The following is a 16,070-nucleotide window of genomic DNA, read 5'->3' as shown; positions in this document are numbered from 1 at the left end:
CTGCGTGAGTTTGGACAGCCAACAGGACTTAACATCTGGAATGTTAAAAGTGAACAGCTTTGCTCTCAGAGAGCAGGGAGGGTGAGAGAACACTGGGAAGGAGAGTTGTTGAGCCCCGGACGACAGAGCTCAGCTTGGCGGGGAACAAAGGTGCTGGCCAGCACCATCTCCCTCGCCCATCCCCCAGACGAAATCCCAAAGGGAACCAGTTTCTGTCACCGAACTTGCTTTCACAGTGCAAACACCCAACGCTGTGCTTCCTTGGATCCATCCCTCCGAGGGGTCTGCCTACCTCCCTCCCGGTGCTGCAGGGCCCCTCCCACAGGGGACCACCGAAGGCAAAGTGAGCTAAGCCTGCCCCTCCCACCCCTGTGCACCTTGCGGATCCACCCCGGCTAATACCCAGATCCCATCAGAGCAGCACCACAAGGCTGGCAGTGTGCAAGCAGCCCACACAGGGGCCAAACCACTCCACAGTGAGTCCTGCCCCTGGGAGAGGGGAAGGTAAGGTACACACCAGTCTGACTGTGGCCCCAGCAGTGGGCTGGGAACAGACATCAGGTCTGACTGCGGCCCGCCCACCGACACAAGTTACTCCAGACAGCACAGGGGAAGTGCCCTGCAGTTCCTCACCACTCCAGGGACTGTCCAAAATGACGAAACAGAAGAATTCTCCTCAAAAGAAACTCCAGGAGTAGCGACAGCTAACGAATTGATCAAAAACGATTTAAGCAATATAACAGAACATGAATTTAAAATAATAGTCATAAAATTAATTGCTGGGTTTGAAAAAAGTATAGAGGGCAGCAGAGAATCTATTGCTACAGAGATCAAGGGATGAAGAAACAGTCATGAGGAGTTAAAAAATGGTATAAATGAGGTGCAAAATAAAATGGAGGTGATCACAGCACGGATTGAAGAGGCAGAGGACAGAATAGGTGAATTAGAAGATAAAATTATGGAAAAAGAAGAAGCTAAGAGAAAGAGAGATAAAAAAAATTCAGGAGTATGAGGGGAGAATTAGAGAACTAAGTGATGCAATCAAATGGAACAATATCCGTACCATAGGAATTCCAGAAGAGGAAGAGAGAGAGAAAGGGGCTGAAGGTGTACTTGAACAAATCATAGCTGAGAACTTCCCTGATCTGGGGAAGGAAAAAGGCATTGAAATCCAAGAGGCACAGAGAACTCCCTTCAGACGTAACTTGAATCGATCTTCTGCACGACATATCATAGTGAAACTGGCAAAATACAAGGATAAAGAGAAAATTCTGAAAGCAGCTAGGGATAAACAGCCTCTAACTTATAAAGGGAGATCCATAAGACTAGTGGCAGACCTATCTACTGAAACTTGGCAGGCCAGAAAGGAATGGCAGGAGATCTTCAATGTGATGAACAGAAAAAATATGCAACCAAGAATCCGTATCCAGCAAGTCTGTCATTCAGAATAGAAGGAGAGATGAAGGTCTTCCCAAACAAACAAAAACTGAAGGAATTCGTCACCACTAAACCAGCCCTACAAGAGATCCTAAGGGGGACTCTGTGAGTGAAATGTTGCAAGGACCACAAAGTACCAGAGACATCACTACAAGCATGAAACCTACAGACATCACAATGACTTTAAACCCATATCTTTCAATAATAACACTGAATGTAAATGGACCAAATGCTCCAACCAAAAGGCATAGGGTATCAGAATGGAAAAAAATAAGACCCATCTATTTGCTGTCTACAAAAGACTCATGTTGGACCTGAGGACACCTTCAGATTGAAAGTGAGGGGATGGAGAACTATCTGTCATGCTACTGGAAGTCAAAAGAAAGCTGGAGTAGCCATACTTATATCAGACAAACTAGACTTTAAATTAAAGGCTGTAACAAGAGATGAAGAAGGGCATTATATAATAATTACAGGGTCTATCCATCAGGAAAAGCTAACAGTTATAAATGTCTATGCGCCGAATACAGGAGCCCCCAAATATATAAAACAATGAATCACAAACATAAGAATATTCCTCAACAGTTATTGTTTGTAAAGTGCTTTATGGTCCAAATCAGAAAAGAACCATCCCATCCCTGAGGGTTGGCACCTCCCCTACACTGATCATTTGGCATTGATTGTGGTTGTTTATAAGTTGCTGACGGTGCTAACCTGCACCCCCTCTGGGGCAGACCCGGCTCTCCGGCCCGGCCCTCACCTTGCCTTAAAAGGGTCTCAGGAGTCTCCTAGACCACATGTACCAACGAGGGTTCACAATTTACTGGAAAAACATATTAACACTGATTTACTGGACAAACTTATCAACCTTCTCAATACTTCTAATCATATCGTAGGCTAAGAAACTAAAATGTCAATGGATTGACAATAATGCAGTACATCCGGTCTATAAAATTCCGTTGAATTTTACATGCTGCAACGTTGCACATACTGTTCCGGAATTATAGGTAAATGCTAGGATGTTTGGCACCTTTCTCTGTGACTTTACACCTAAGGAAGAAGGAAACTACTATTTATTGTGAAGCTAGTATATGTCAGGTACTGTGCTGGGCACTTCACATATTGTGTCATTTAATAACAGAGAAGCAGAATAACAGAGTGACAGGGAGAGCAGTCTCATAAGCCTAACAGCCTGAGTGCAAGTGAAGCTCTGGCACTTACTGACTCTGTGCCTCAACTTTCTCGTCTGTGAAATGGGTAGAGGGATAGAGTACTTTCTGCATGGGAGTGATTAATTGATTAAATGATTAAGTGAGTTATTACAAGACAATGTGGACAGCACTGACCTTCCATTATTAGTAATCTACGTGTATCTTCGCTACAAGCTTGTGAGACAGTATGATTCCTACTCAGTTTACAGATGTAGTAACTGATATTCAGAGAGGTGAGGCCATTTGCTCAAGGTCACAAACCTAATGGTGCCAGACTTGGTGTTTGAACTCAGGAACGCTCCGAGTACAGCCCAACACTGAAATTCCTGGAATTAATGAATTCATGACCTCCTATCATGTGTCCCCACTACCGATAAAGTAAAGGACAAGAGACTAAATCACTTTTGTTTTAGCTCAGGAGAAGAGGGAGTCACAAAAACAACCAAAGAAAAGCACAAGATAATATCAGATAGCGATTATGCACCGAAGACAGTAAAACAGACTGATGTCTGGCAAAAACTGAAAATAACCCAAATGTTCATCAACAGGTGAATGAATACACACGCTGTGGACAAGAAATGAAATGCTGATGTATTCAACAACAGGATGAATCTCAAAATGATCCTGGATGGAAAAAAACCCAACACTACGTACTGTATGATTCGGTTTATACAACATTGTAGAGAATGCAAATGAATCTGTCATAACAAAAACAATCCAATGGCTGCCTGGGGCTGAAGGCAGAGAGAAGGACTGACTGCACAGAGGAGCTTCGAGAGCGATGGAAATATTCCGTATCTTGATTGTTGGTGGCTGTTTCATGGGTGTATCCACATAATTAAACTCCTCAAACTGCACACTTTCAGTGGCTGCAGTTTCCCGCACATTAATGAAACCTCAGTAAAGGTGGTTTTAAAACATGGGGCAATGACTGTGCTTGTGCTGAGAACTAGGTGATGAGAAGGATGTTCAGGGTGTAAGGAACCAAAGAGGTGTAGTCCAAGGGCACCTAAATGTTTTCAATCCATGGAGAACCAGGAACCAGCAACTGGCCCCTGATGCAAAATGAGGAGGTTCAGTGTCTAAAGAGAATGAAAAAATAAGAATGAGACCCACCTACAATTTTTGATGATCACCAGGCACTGGCAATTCAAAACAAAATGCTCTTTCCTGCTGGAGCAGACCGCCCCTACACCAGCCACTGTCTTCTGTAATGGTTCACGGGATCAGAAAATTCTGTGTGGCACACGGTTCTCAGTAATTGTTACTGAATATAGTGGTAAACTGCGATTTTTAAAATATGATTGATAAGCTTTGGTCTCACACTTATTTTTCTTTGGCAGGACTCCCTCATGGTGCCCAGCCTTCATGACGTTTTCATTGACTTTTACTGAAATTAGACTTGAACAGCTCAGAGCCTGTCTTGTCCATAGGATGCCCAGCCCATCCAGGCACAAAATGGTAATATCAGACCCTGTGAGCCAACTACAAATGCCAGCCAGTTCAGGAAAACCAGTTTGTTTATTTGTCTTTCTTTTTTTTTTTTTTTTTATTTTTTAATGTTTATTTATTTTTTTGAGAGAGACACAGAGCATGAGTGGGGGAGGAGCAGAGCGAGAGGGAAACACAAAATCTGAAGCAGGCTCCAGGCTCTAAGCTGTCAGCACAGCCCGATACGGGGCTCGAACCCACGACCGGCGAGATCATGACCTGAGCCAATGTCAGACACTTAACCGACTGAGCCACCCAGGCGCCCCTGTTCATTTGTCTTCCTAATTTTCATGTTTGTTTTGTTACGTTTGTCTGAAAATATGCAGACCACATTCTGAGATCAAGCACATGCCATCTGCTCCAGACCGTGTACCCAATGCCTAATATCCCATTTTTACCGAGGAAGAAACTGAGACCCAGAGACATTAAATCATTTCCACAATGGAACAGCTAAGACCAGAATTCAAGTTAGATTTTTGCCGGCCGCCCCAGTGCCCCCACTGCATATGTACTGAGCACCTTTTACATGCTCAGCGCTATATAGATAACTCAAAGAAGATCTAGAATAAATGGTCTCCGTCCTTTAGAAGTACAATCTTTGAGCCCAAACTAAAAAGCACGAATACCACAGGGAAATTTATTCAGTTACTGAGCACCTATTATGCAAGGCACTAATAATCTCGACTCTGTGATAAAGGATCCAGAGTTTTCCATGCAGTCACCCCCTTCACACCTGTGTCTTAGTGACCTTCACAGCAGCACCAGTAGGTAAGAATATTGAAATCCCACTTCACAGCCAAGGAGACTGCTGTAAAGAAATGTTAAATAGTCTGCCTAAGGTCACACAGCCAGGAGTAGAAAAGCTGGGCTTTTCCTGGGTCTGTCTGACTCCCGAACTGGAGTTTGGAGTTCTTGTGCACTGTGTCTCCAGCCTCTCTATTATCATGCAATAGGGATTTTCAAAATCGGGATAAAAAAGAACAGACTCGTTGGTTGAGCCTGGGCGGCAGGCTTGGTTTCCGCTCAAGCTGTAGTCTCATGGTTCGTGGTTTCCAGCCCCTCACTGGGCTCTGCGCTGACAGTGCGGAGCCCGCTTGGGGTGCCCTCTCTCCCTCAATCTCTGCCCTTTCTTCTCCCATGAGTACACACAGTCTTTCTCTCTCTCAATAAATAAACTTAAGGAAAAAAAAACTAAAAAAAAAAAAAAGAGAGAGAGAAACATAATAAGCATTGGCACTCACCCTTAAGGCTCATTGGGAGTGTAGGTCATAGAGACTACACTCTAGGATACAGGCAGTTTGGACCAAACCAGTCCAGTGTTAAGAGCCTTAGTACACTATATAGCACCATAAAAACCCAGCTCCAAGGAACCAACTTTAACGAAGCTTGTGTAGGTCTTCCATATTGTAACGTTCAATCCCCTCCCAGCCCCGCCACCCTCCTGGCACCTTACCAACGTCCATTCGTGATAAACAATAAGCATATTTTCAAGAGAGACAAAAGAAGCAAGAAGCTACAGATCATCTGGACGTAGGGTCAATTTTCCAGAAACGCCAGGATATATCGCCTCACAAATTCTTATGTACGTACAGAAACAATGGAAGAGCATATGTAAAATCAGGACTGTCCTCAAAAACAAGAACTGTGTGCAGCTATAGGGCTGCCATAACCTTGGGCGCTGTAAACACATCATTTTGTTTCTCTTGGAAGTGAAAATGGCTCCGAAGGCTTTGAGAAAATAAGCACTGGTGGATGTTGATTCTTTTCCAGAGTGGTTGGTTGGTGAGAAGAGTTACCAAATACCTAATTGCTGTAATATATGCCAAAGATGGCAAAGAAGGAGCCAATATATCGGATTAGGTGTGACTCTCGAATTACATCCTTTTAGCAAAAACAAGCACCCTCACTCAGTATTCAGTATATCAGCCCTTCAAGTCTTAGTCCCAGTCTACTTTTCCGGCCTTCCTTCCCACTCCTCCTTCTCTGCCTCAACCAGACTGATGCCATGCCTGGGATCTTGTAGGCATTTAACCGATATTTGTTGAAAGACAGAGAGGAGGAAAGGAAGAAAGAGAGAGAAAAGGAAATGGTAAATATAATCATGGCTGAAATGGACTCATGCTATCTTCCTGCTCCCCTCTATGCAACCCTACTCTAAAGAAAGGATCTGAGGGGCGCCTGGGTGGCTCAGTCGGTTAGGCGTCCGATTTCGGCTCGGGTATGATCTCAGGGTTCATGAGTTCAAGCCCCGCGTCGGGCTCTGTGCTGACCGCTCAGAGCCTGGAGCCTGTTTCAGATTCTGTGTCTCCCTCTCTCTCTCTGACCCTCCCCCGTTCATGCTCTGTCTCTCTCTGTCTCAAAAATAAATAAACGTTAAAAAAACAATTTAAAGAAAGGATCTGATAAACTTAGTTCTAAGTGTCATCAAACATGACCTCAAGAAGCTTCTAACTAATCCAGAGCAGTGGTTTTCAACCCTGGCTGCACATCAGAATCACTGAGAGAGCTTTTGAGAAACACTAATGCCCAACCCCTGCCCCCCACCACCCTGAAAATCTGATTCATTGAACTGGAGGGACACCCAGTTCCATATTGTAACATTCAGTCCCCTGGTGCTTTGTTTCTAATGTGCAGACAGGGTTGACCATTTCTGGCACAGCCCAGTCCCCTCAGAGGTCCAGAGAGTTGATGTCACTTCTCCATGGCTGGAGAGCTGGGAGGTGACAGAGGCGGGATATAAACTTACAGCATCACTGTAAGTGATGGGTCATTCTAGCCTTTATCAGCTCTTGATCTCACGATATTCTTTCTTCTCTCGTAAATGTCTCAGACTTCAGTTTTTCTCGTCCATATACGCATTTAGCAAATAGTTATTAAGCACCTACCCTGTGCCAGGTCTACAGCAGTGAGCAAAACAGCCAGTTTCCTCTCACGTTGGCCTCAGCAAGAAAAGCCCTCAAACCTGGATGCCTTTCTCAATTTGGATCATTTGGGCTCCACTAGTTTGTGAATTCCTTGGGACCAGGAGCCACGAGTTATTTATTTTTGGAGCTGCAGAGCCTAGCACATTGCCTGGTGTAAAGGCAGATTTGATAAAGTTTGATGAATAATCAAATACGAGTGATTCCTAAATCCCCACACATGGATCAAGAAAACAGAAAAATGTCAAGAAGACCACTTGTATTAGGACTCTCTCAATTCTATGTCATTGAAATCTAACTTAAATTCTCTCCATCAAGAGAGGGTATTTACTTGCTCGTAACTGGCAAAGGCAAATGTGCAGAGTCCCAGAGGTCAGACCATGTTATTAGGGCTCAGTCTTTCTTGGCGGCTCCCAGCTGGCTCAATCTGTGTCCGTTGGCTTCATTCTTAATTCACAGGCTCTCCACGTGACAGGCAAGATGGTTCCCCAGTGTTCTCAGGTTTGTATCCTCTGATTTCAGCAATCCCAGCAATGACGCCAGGGCAGCCTCCAAAGGCCCATGTGCCCATCCCTGAACCAAACACTATCTGGTTCAATGCTCTCTTAGTATCTCCCAGGGGCCAGGCCCTTTGCAAACAAATAGGCTGTCCAAGAACACTTGGATAGATGAAGGGACGGATTGGTGCATGGGTAGATGGGTATGTGGGTAGATGGATGGATGGACCGGTGTGTGGATGGTGGACAGATGGATGGATAGATGGTGGGTGGATATCATTAGTATCCAATGGCTCCACCCAGAGCTGCCTGAGGCTCTCTTGTTGTCCCCTTCTTCCCACCCCTCTTACCCCAGGCTGTCACTTCACTTTCCTAAAAGCCTTCTGGTTGCCCGTGGAGCCATTAGATGGTCTCTCTTGGTCCTCAGCCAACAGCTAGTACTTTCCCTCCCTCTTGTATCCAGCATCCAGCTGAGTCTGGAATCAATACCAGGACGCTGGGTGTGAACGGAAGGAGCCTGCTCTTTATTTGCCATTATTTACTTCTGAGCGTGTGCATTCCCACTGCTTTCCCATTCTCTCTGTCTCTCCTCTCTTTTCCTTCCCACTCCTTGGGAACTGGCTCAACCACAATAGGATCAGCTCATCTGCATTTGGCCCTAGAGGACCTGCCAGACTCCGAGGAGGAGGGCAGAGGCGGCGGGCGGGCGGGAGCCGCACGGCGCTGTGACAGCGCACAGTCGGGCCCGCGCTCGCCGCCTGGAAGCCCATGCCGGGCCGGAGCCGTGCCGGGATTGCTCATGAGGCCTCTGCCGAGCGGGAGTAGGAAGAACCGCGGCATATCCCTGGGGCTCCTCGCCCTCTGCCTGACCGCAGCCTGCTGTCTGCAAAGTAAGCGCGGGGCGGCGGAGGGGGGGAGGCGGCGGGGCGAGCGCAGCGGGGAGGCTCGGGGCGCGGCGGAGCGGCGGGGCCAGGGGGGCTGCGGAGGACCGCGGGGTGCGCGGGGCGCGGCGGGGGACCGCAGGGCGGCGTGGGGCGGCATTCGGGTCCCGGGTGTCGCGGCTGCCGGGCCACAGGCCCTAGCCCACCTTGGGGGCCCCGCCTGGCAGGGGACGCGCTGCTCCCCGGCGGGGCTGGGCGCGTCCCCTAGGGCGCCGATCGCGGCCGGAGGGGACGAGCAAACCGCAGGCTCTCCGGTCCTGGCACCTTGGGCCACTTGGGGGTGCCCGTCCCGGCCCAGCCCGGCGGGGCGTTATCAGAGCCGGAAGCCGGCGGGGAGATAACCGGCTCCGGGCCCGGGCGGCCGCCTCCTCTGCAGTATTTTCTATTTCTTTTTTCCTGGAATGACCGGACTGCAGCTGAGGTGTTCCGACCCCAAGGGCACGCGGGCCCCGCCCCCTCCTGTGGGGACCCCTCGTCCTCCTCCGGGCTTCCGCGGTCACCAGGACATTCTGTAGGCCTTCCCTAAACGCAGAAGAGCCCACAGCAGACTCTCTTGAAGTAAAGGGGTTCTGGGGGTTTGGGTTTGGGTGTTGGGGCTTGAGGTGGCCCTTGCCACTGTGCACCGAGTGGCGGGCTTTGGGTGACCCTAGAATCTCCCTAGTATGGGGAGTCTGGATGTAAGGCACAGCTGCACAAACTCCCAATGGCACAGACTGTAAGTTTTACTTTCTCGTCTAGTCATTAACGCTATTGTCATTCCCATTTACAGATTAGCTAAGTGAGGTTCAGAGTGACCAGTGCAGGGCCATTGGAGGTGGGAGGGCCAATAGTAAGAGCCAGCTCTTACTAAGCATGGATGCATTCACGATCCCTCAGACTTTACAAGACTTCTGTCCTTGAATCCACAAGGCAACCCTCTTAAGTGCTACTCGATTTCTGTTTCACAAGTGAGGAAAGGAGACACAGAGGTTGCTACTTGCACAAAGTCACCAGCTGTTCCTGGGGAGGGTGGGGTGCCAGGGTTCAAACCCGAGCACTCTAGCACTGCACCCTTACACCTCTCTGACTAGACCCCAGCTTTGGAGACTGCACATCTCAGAAACCCAGAAAGACTGGGACCGGGCATGCACTTCTGGCTGCCTGTTGAGGGAGAAGTAACAGGTTGTTATTTCTCAGGTAGGTGGGTGTGTTTGGCCTGGCAGTGACCTTTTCAATTGTTTTTCAAGGCTCCGACACGTTTCCAACCACCATTCTTACACAACAGATGTTCCCAAGACTCAGGCGCCAGCCAATTGCCACAGTGTGTAATTCATTCATTCGCTCACTCGTTCAGGGCCCCCTCTGCCTGTAGGAAGCAGGCCTCGGTGGGGAAACCTAGTTCAGAGTCATGCCCTCAGACAAGCAAACGACAGTGCCAGCTTGCAGTGGTGAGTCTGGAGAGGCAGGAAGCGCAAACCTTCTGGGAGCCCTGGACGTTCAGAACCCAGACCGGAGAACTGGCCCCACTGAGTCATTCGTGGCCTGGTCCCCAAGAGGACAGAGGAGCGGGCTGAGTCTGGTCTGGGGAGGGAGTGGATAGGCCAGAAGCCACCACGGTTAGAATGGAGCTGTGGGTTCTGGGCTTAGCTGGGGACGGGATGGGTGGGAAGGGGCGGGAGAGCCAGTGTAGGGGGAATCTCACCGAAGCCCCCGGAAAGGCCCAGAAACCATTGCAGGACAGGGCCCGTTCATGCTCTGTCTCTCTCTGTCTCAAAAGTAAATAAACGTTAAAAAAAAAAAAAAAAAATTAAAAAAAAAACTTAAAAAAAAATAAAAATAAAAAAGAAAGTCTTCCAAATTCCTTCATTTCTGATCTCCACGGGAGATCTGACATACTCCATGCTCGTCTGGGAGGGGGCTGCAGACAGGAGACCCTCCTTTCTCTATTACCACCAGGACCTGAGGACACCTATATGTGACACCCTATTTGCTGTCAGACTTTTTTCTTTAACATGTATGTATGTATGTATGTGTATAATGGACATATAAGGCATTCAATATTACTGTAGGTGTACAATATTTTTTTTTTAGATTTTTTAAATTGTTTTTTAAGTTTATTGATTTCTTTTGAGAGAGAGCAAGAGAGCGAGCAGGGGAGGGGCAGAGAGAAGGAGAGAGAGAGAATCCCAAGCAGGCCCTGCGCCATCAGCACAGAACCCGATGTGGGGCTCAGACTCGTGAACCATGAGAGCATGACCGGAAATGAAACCATGAGTCGGGCGATTAACCGCCTGAGCTATCCAGGTGCCCCTAAGGTGTACAACATATTGATTTGATAATTCTATGTATTGCTCAGTGCTCATCAAGATGAGCGTAGTCATCCTCTGTCACCAACAACATTATTAAAAGATGATTGACTGCGTTGCCTATGCTGTACTTTTCATCTCCGTGGCATTTACTTTATAACTGAAAGTTTGTACCTCTTAATCCCGTGTCCCCACCCTCCCAGCCTCCTCCCCTCTGGCATCCACCAGTTCTCTGTATTTAAGGGCATGTTTCTGGTTTTTGTTCGTTTGTTTTGTTTTTTAGATTCCACATATAAGTGAAATAATACGGTATTTGTCTTATCCATGTCGCATAATACCCTCGTCGCATAATACCCTCTAGGCCCATCCATGTTGTCACAAATGGCAAGATATTCTTTCTTACGGCTGAGTGATATTCCGTTGTAGATATATACCACTCCTTCTTTATTCATTCATCTATTGATGACACGTCTGTTGCTTCCATGTCTTGGCCATTGTACAATAATGCTACAACAAGCATAGGGTTACATATATCTTTTCAAATTAGTGTCTTGGTTTGCTTTGGGTTTTCCAGCAGCGGAAATCCTGGAACCCACGATAGTTTTAATTTTAATCTTTTGAGGAACTTCCATACTGTTTTCCACAGTGGCTGCCCCAGCTCTCGTCCCCACCAACAATGCATGAGGGCTTCCTTTTGTCCACATCCTCACCAACATTGGTTTTTTTCTTGTCTTTCTGATACTAGCTGTTCTGACCTGTGCAAAGTGGTATCTCACTGCGGTTTTGATTTTCATTTCCCTGATGATTAGTGATGTTGAGCATCTTTTCACGTGTCTGTTGGACACCTGTATGTCTTCCTTGGAAAAACGGTTATTCAGATCTTCTGCCCATTTTTAAACAGGTTGTTTGGGTTTTTTGCTGTTGAATTGTATAAGTTCTTTATATATTTTGGACATTAATCCCTTAGCAGATATACCACTGCAAGTATCTTCAATAGTTGCCCTTTTGTTTTGTTGATGGTTTCCTTTGTAGAGCAAAAGGTTTTTATTTTGGTGTAGTCCTGAGTCTTTATTTTTGCTTTTGTTTCCCTTGCCTGAGGAGACGTATCTAGAAAAATGTTGCGAAGACTGATATTCAAGAGATTACTGCCTCTGTTTTCATTTAGAGGTTTTATGCTTTCAGGTCTCACATTTATGTCTTTAATCCGTTCGAATTCATTTTTGTGTATGGTGTAGGCAGGTGGTCCAGTTTTATTCTTTTGCATGTAGCTGTCCAGTTTTCCCGAAACCATTTGTTGAAGAGACAAGTATTCTCTTATGTACTCTTGCTTCCTTTGTTGTAAGTTAATTGACCATATAATCTTGGATTTATTTCTGGTCTTTGTGTTCTGTTCTGTTGATCTCTGTGCTGTTTCTGTGCTAATACTATACTGTTTTGATTATTATAGTTATAGTTACAGTATATCTTAAAGTTCAGGGTTATGATACCTTCAGCTTTGTTTTTCTTTCTAAAGATTGTGTGGTTATTTGGGGTCTTTGTGGTTCCATACAAATTTTAGGATTCTTTGTTCCAGTTCTGTGAAAAATGCTGTTGGCATTTTGCTAGGGATTGCATTAAATCTGTAGATTGCTTTGGGTAATATGGATTAATGGTAATAAGAATTAATGATATTAATTCTTCTAATCTATGAGCATGGTATATCTTTCCATTCGTTTGTGTCATCCTCAATTTCTTTCATCAATGCAGTTTTTCATCAGTGTTCTTTCATCAGTATAGTTTTCAGAGTTTAGGTCTTTCCCCTCCTTGGTTAAATTTATTCGTAGGTATTTTATTCTTGTTGGTGCTATTGTAAATGGAATCGTCTTCATAATTTCTTTATCTGCTACTGTTAGTGTGTAGAAATGCAACAGATTTTTGCATATTGATTTTGTGTTCTGCAACTCTACTGAATTCATTTATCAGTTTGAATAGTTTTTTGGTGGAGTCTTTAGGATTTTCTATATATAGTATCATGTCATCTGCAAATAGTGGCAATTTTCTTCTTTCTTACCAGTATGGAGCCTTTTAAAATCTTTGTCTTGTCCACTTGCTGCAGCTAGGATTTCCAGGACTATGTTGAATCAACGTGGGGAGAGTGGACATCCTTGTCTTGTTCCTGATCTCAGAGGAAACACTTTCAGTTTTTCACCCTTGAATATGATGTAAGCTGTGGGCTTTTCATAGATTTCCTTTGCTCTGTTGAGGTATGTTTCCTCTAGACCTACTTTATTGAGGGTTTTCATCGTGAACAGGTGTTGTACTTTGTCTAATGCTTTTCCTGCATCTATTAAACTAATCATATGGTTTTTACCCTTCCTCTTGTTAATGTGATGTATCACCTTGAATGATTTACAAGTGTTGAACCACCTGGATCTTTATATTAATCTCACTTGAGCATGGTGAATGACTTTATTACTGTGGTGTGGAATTCTGTTTACTCATATTTTGCTGAGGATTTTTGCGTCTTTGTTCATCAGAGATATTGGCCTGTAGTTTTCTCCCTTTTTATAGTGTCTTTGTTTGGTTTGGGTATCAGGGTAATGCTGGCCTCATGGAATCCATTAAGAAGTTTTCCTTCGTCTATTTTTGGAATAGTTTGAAAAGAATAAGTATTAAGTCTTCTTTAAATGAGTCAGAGAATTCACCTGTGTAGCCATCTGGTCCTGGACTTTTGTTTGTTGAGAGTTTTTTTTATTATTGATTCAATTTTCATACTAGTAATTGATTAGTCCAGATTTTCCTGAATCAGTTGTGGAAGGGTATACACTTTCAGGGATCTACCCACGCCTTCTAGGTTGTCCAATTTGTTGGCATATAAATTTTCCCAATATTCTCTTATAATTCTTTATATTTCTGTGCTGTTGGTTGTTATTTCTTCCGCTTCATTTCTGATTTGATTCATTAGAATCTTCTCTCTTTATTTTCTTGATGAGTCTGGCTGTAAAGGTTGGTCAATGCTATCTTTTCAAAGAACCAGCACTTGGTTTCATTGATTTTTTTTTTCCTACTGTTTTTTCTGCCTCCTTCATTTATTTCCGCTGTGATCTTTATTATTTCCTTCTTTCCACTGGTTTGGGGCTTTGTTCTTCTTTTTCTGACTCCATTATAGGTAAGGTTAGGTTGTTTATTTGAGATTTGTTTTGTTTCCTGAGGTAGACCTGTTGCCATAAACTTCCCTCTTAGAACTGCTTTGTTGTGTCCCAGTGATTTTGGATGGTTGTATTTTCATTTTCACTTGTCTCCATGTATTTTCGTCTTTTCTTTGATTTCTTTATTGAGTTGTTTAGAAGCATGTTGTTTAGCCTCCATGTGTTTGTGTGTTTTCCAGTTGTTCTCTTGTAATTGATTTTCAGTTTCATATGGTTATGGTTGGAAAAGATGCTTGATAGGATTTCAATCTTGTTAAATTTATTAAGACGTGTTTTGTGACCTAACATGTGATCTATCCTGGAAGATGTTCCATATGCACTTGGAAGAATATGTAGTCTATTGTTTTGAGATGGAAAGTTCTGTACATATGTGTTAGTCTATCTGGTCTAATGTGTTTGTTGTTCAAAGCCATTATTTTCTTGTTGATTTTCTGTCTGGATGATCTACCCATTGATGTATGTGCTGTGTTAAAGTCCCCTACTATTATTGTATTATGTCAGTTTCTTCCTTTATGTCTGAAAATCATTGCTGTATGTATTTAGGAACTCTGTGTTGGGTCCATAAATATTTACAATTGTTATATCCTCTTGTTGGACTGATACATTTATCATTATGTAGGGCCCTTTTTTGTGTCTTGCTACAGTCTTCATGGTTTTTTAAATGTATTTTTTCTATTTTATTAAAAAAAATTTTTTTTTAAATGTTTTTATTTATATTTGAGACAGAGAGAGACAGAGTATAAGCAGGGGAGGGGCAGAGAGAGAGAGGGAGACACAGAATCTGAAGCAGGCTCCAGGGTCTGAGCTGTCAGCACAGAGCCTGACGTGGGGCTCGAACTCACAGACTGTGAGATCATGACCTGAGCTGAAGGCCGACACTTAACTGACTGAGCCACCCAGGCTCCCCTTCATTTATTTTGTTAAGTTTATTTATTTAGGGGGGGGGGAGAGAGATGGAGAGGGGCAGAGAGAGAGGGACAGGGAGAGAATCCCAAGCAGGCTCCACACTGTCAGCACAGAGCCCGATGCAAGGCTTGATCTCACAAACCATGAGATCATGACGTGAGCCAAAATCAAGAGTCAGATACTTAACCGATTGAGCCACCCATGCACCCCATTACAGTCTTCATTTAAAGCCTATTATGTCTGATAGAAGCATTGCTACCTTGGCTTTTTTTTTCTCCTCTCATTTGCATAGTATGTTTTCCCAGCCCTTCACTTCAATTGGTATGTGTCTTTAGGTCTCAGGTGAGTCTCTGGTTGGCAGCATATAGATGGGTATTTTTTTTAATCCCTTCAGTCACCCTATGTTTTTGATTGGAGCGTTTAGTTCATTTACATTTGAAGCAATTATTGATAGGTAGGTACTTAATGACATTCTGTTCATTGTTTTCTGGTTGTTTTTGTAGTTCTCTGCTCCTTTCTTCTCTTGTTTTCTGGCCTTGTGGTCTGATGGTTTTCTTTAGTGTTGTGCTTGGATTTCTTTTTCTTTGGTTTTTGCACACCAATTATAGATTTTTGATTTGTGGTTACCACTGGGTTCAAATACAACATCTTATATGTATAGCGGTCTATATTAGGTTAATGATCACTTAAAGTTGGGAACACATTCTAAAAGCACTAATGTGTCCTGTATATGATATCATATTTTGCATGTTTTTATGTTGCCTATCCCGTGACTAATTTTTGTAGATATAATTGATTTTCCTACTTTTGCACGTTAATCTCCATTCTGACTTTGTAACTGGTTAATCTACTACTTTACTATATGTTTGCTTTTACTTGTGAAATTCTTTCTCTTTCATAATTTTCTTACTTCTAGTTACGGCCTTTTCTTTCCCCTCAAAGAATTCCCTTTAACATTTCTGGTAAGCCTGGGTTAGTGGTGATGAACTCCTTTAACTTTTGTTTCCTGGGAAACTCTCCTTCTATTCTGAAGGATTACCTTGCCTGGTAGGGCATTTTTGGTTGTAGTTTTTCCCTTTTAGCACTTTGAATATGAATATATCATGCCACTTCTGGCCTATAAAGTTTCTGCTGAGAAATCAGTCAATAGCCTTATGGAGTTTTTCCTGTATGTAACTGTTGGCTTTTCTCTT

At 44.2% G+C, this 16,070-nt stretch overlaps 1 protein-coding gene across 2 annotated transcripts in view; it reads left to right on the top strand.

The window, feature by feature from the left end:
* The first annotated feature begins 8,028 nt into the window (after positions 1-8,028).
* VSTM5 (V-set and transmembrane domain containing 5) overlaps positions 8,029-16,070 on the top strand; it is a 32,207-nt gene continuing 24,165 nt past the window's right edge. For both annotated transcript variants that reach the window (XR_015241180.1, XM_025929116.2), the window contains exon 1: positions 8,029-8,447. Coding sequence is in view for 1 of the 2 variants with exons in the window: in XM_025929116.2 (XP_025784901.1) it covers positions 8,357-8,447 (91 nt within the window). In the remaining variant the exon portion in view is untranslated. The remainder of the gene's footprint in view (positions 8,448-16,070) is intronic.

This window comes from Puma concolor, chromosome D1, assembly GCF_028749965.1.
Source record: "Puma concolor isolate L17-30 chromosome D1, mPumCon1.1.hap2, whole genome shotgun sequence".
Classification (NCBI taxonomy): Eukaryota; Metazoa; Chordata; class Mammalia; order Carnivora; family Felidae; genus Puma; species Puma concolor.
This window is presented reverse-complemented; position numbering and strand designations above follow the sequence as displayed.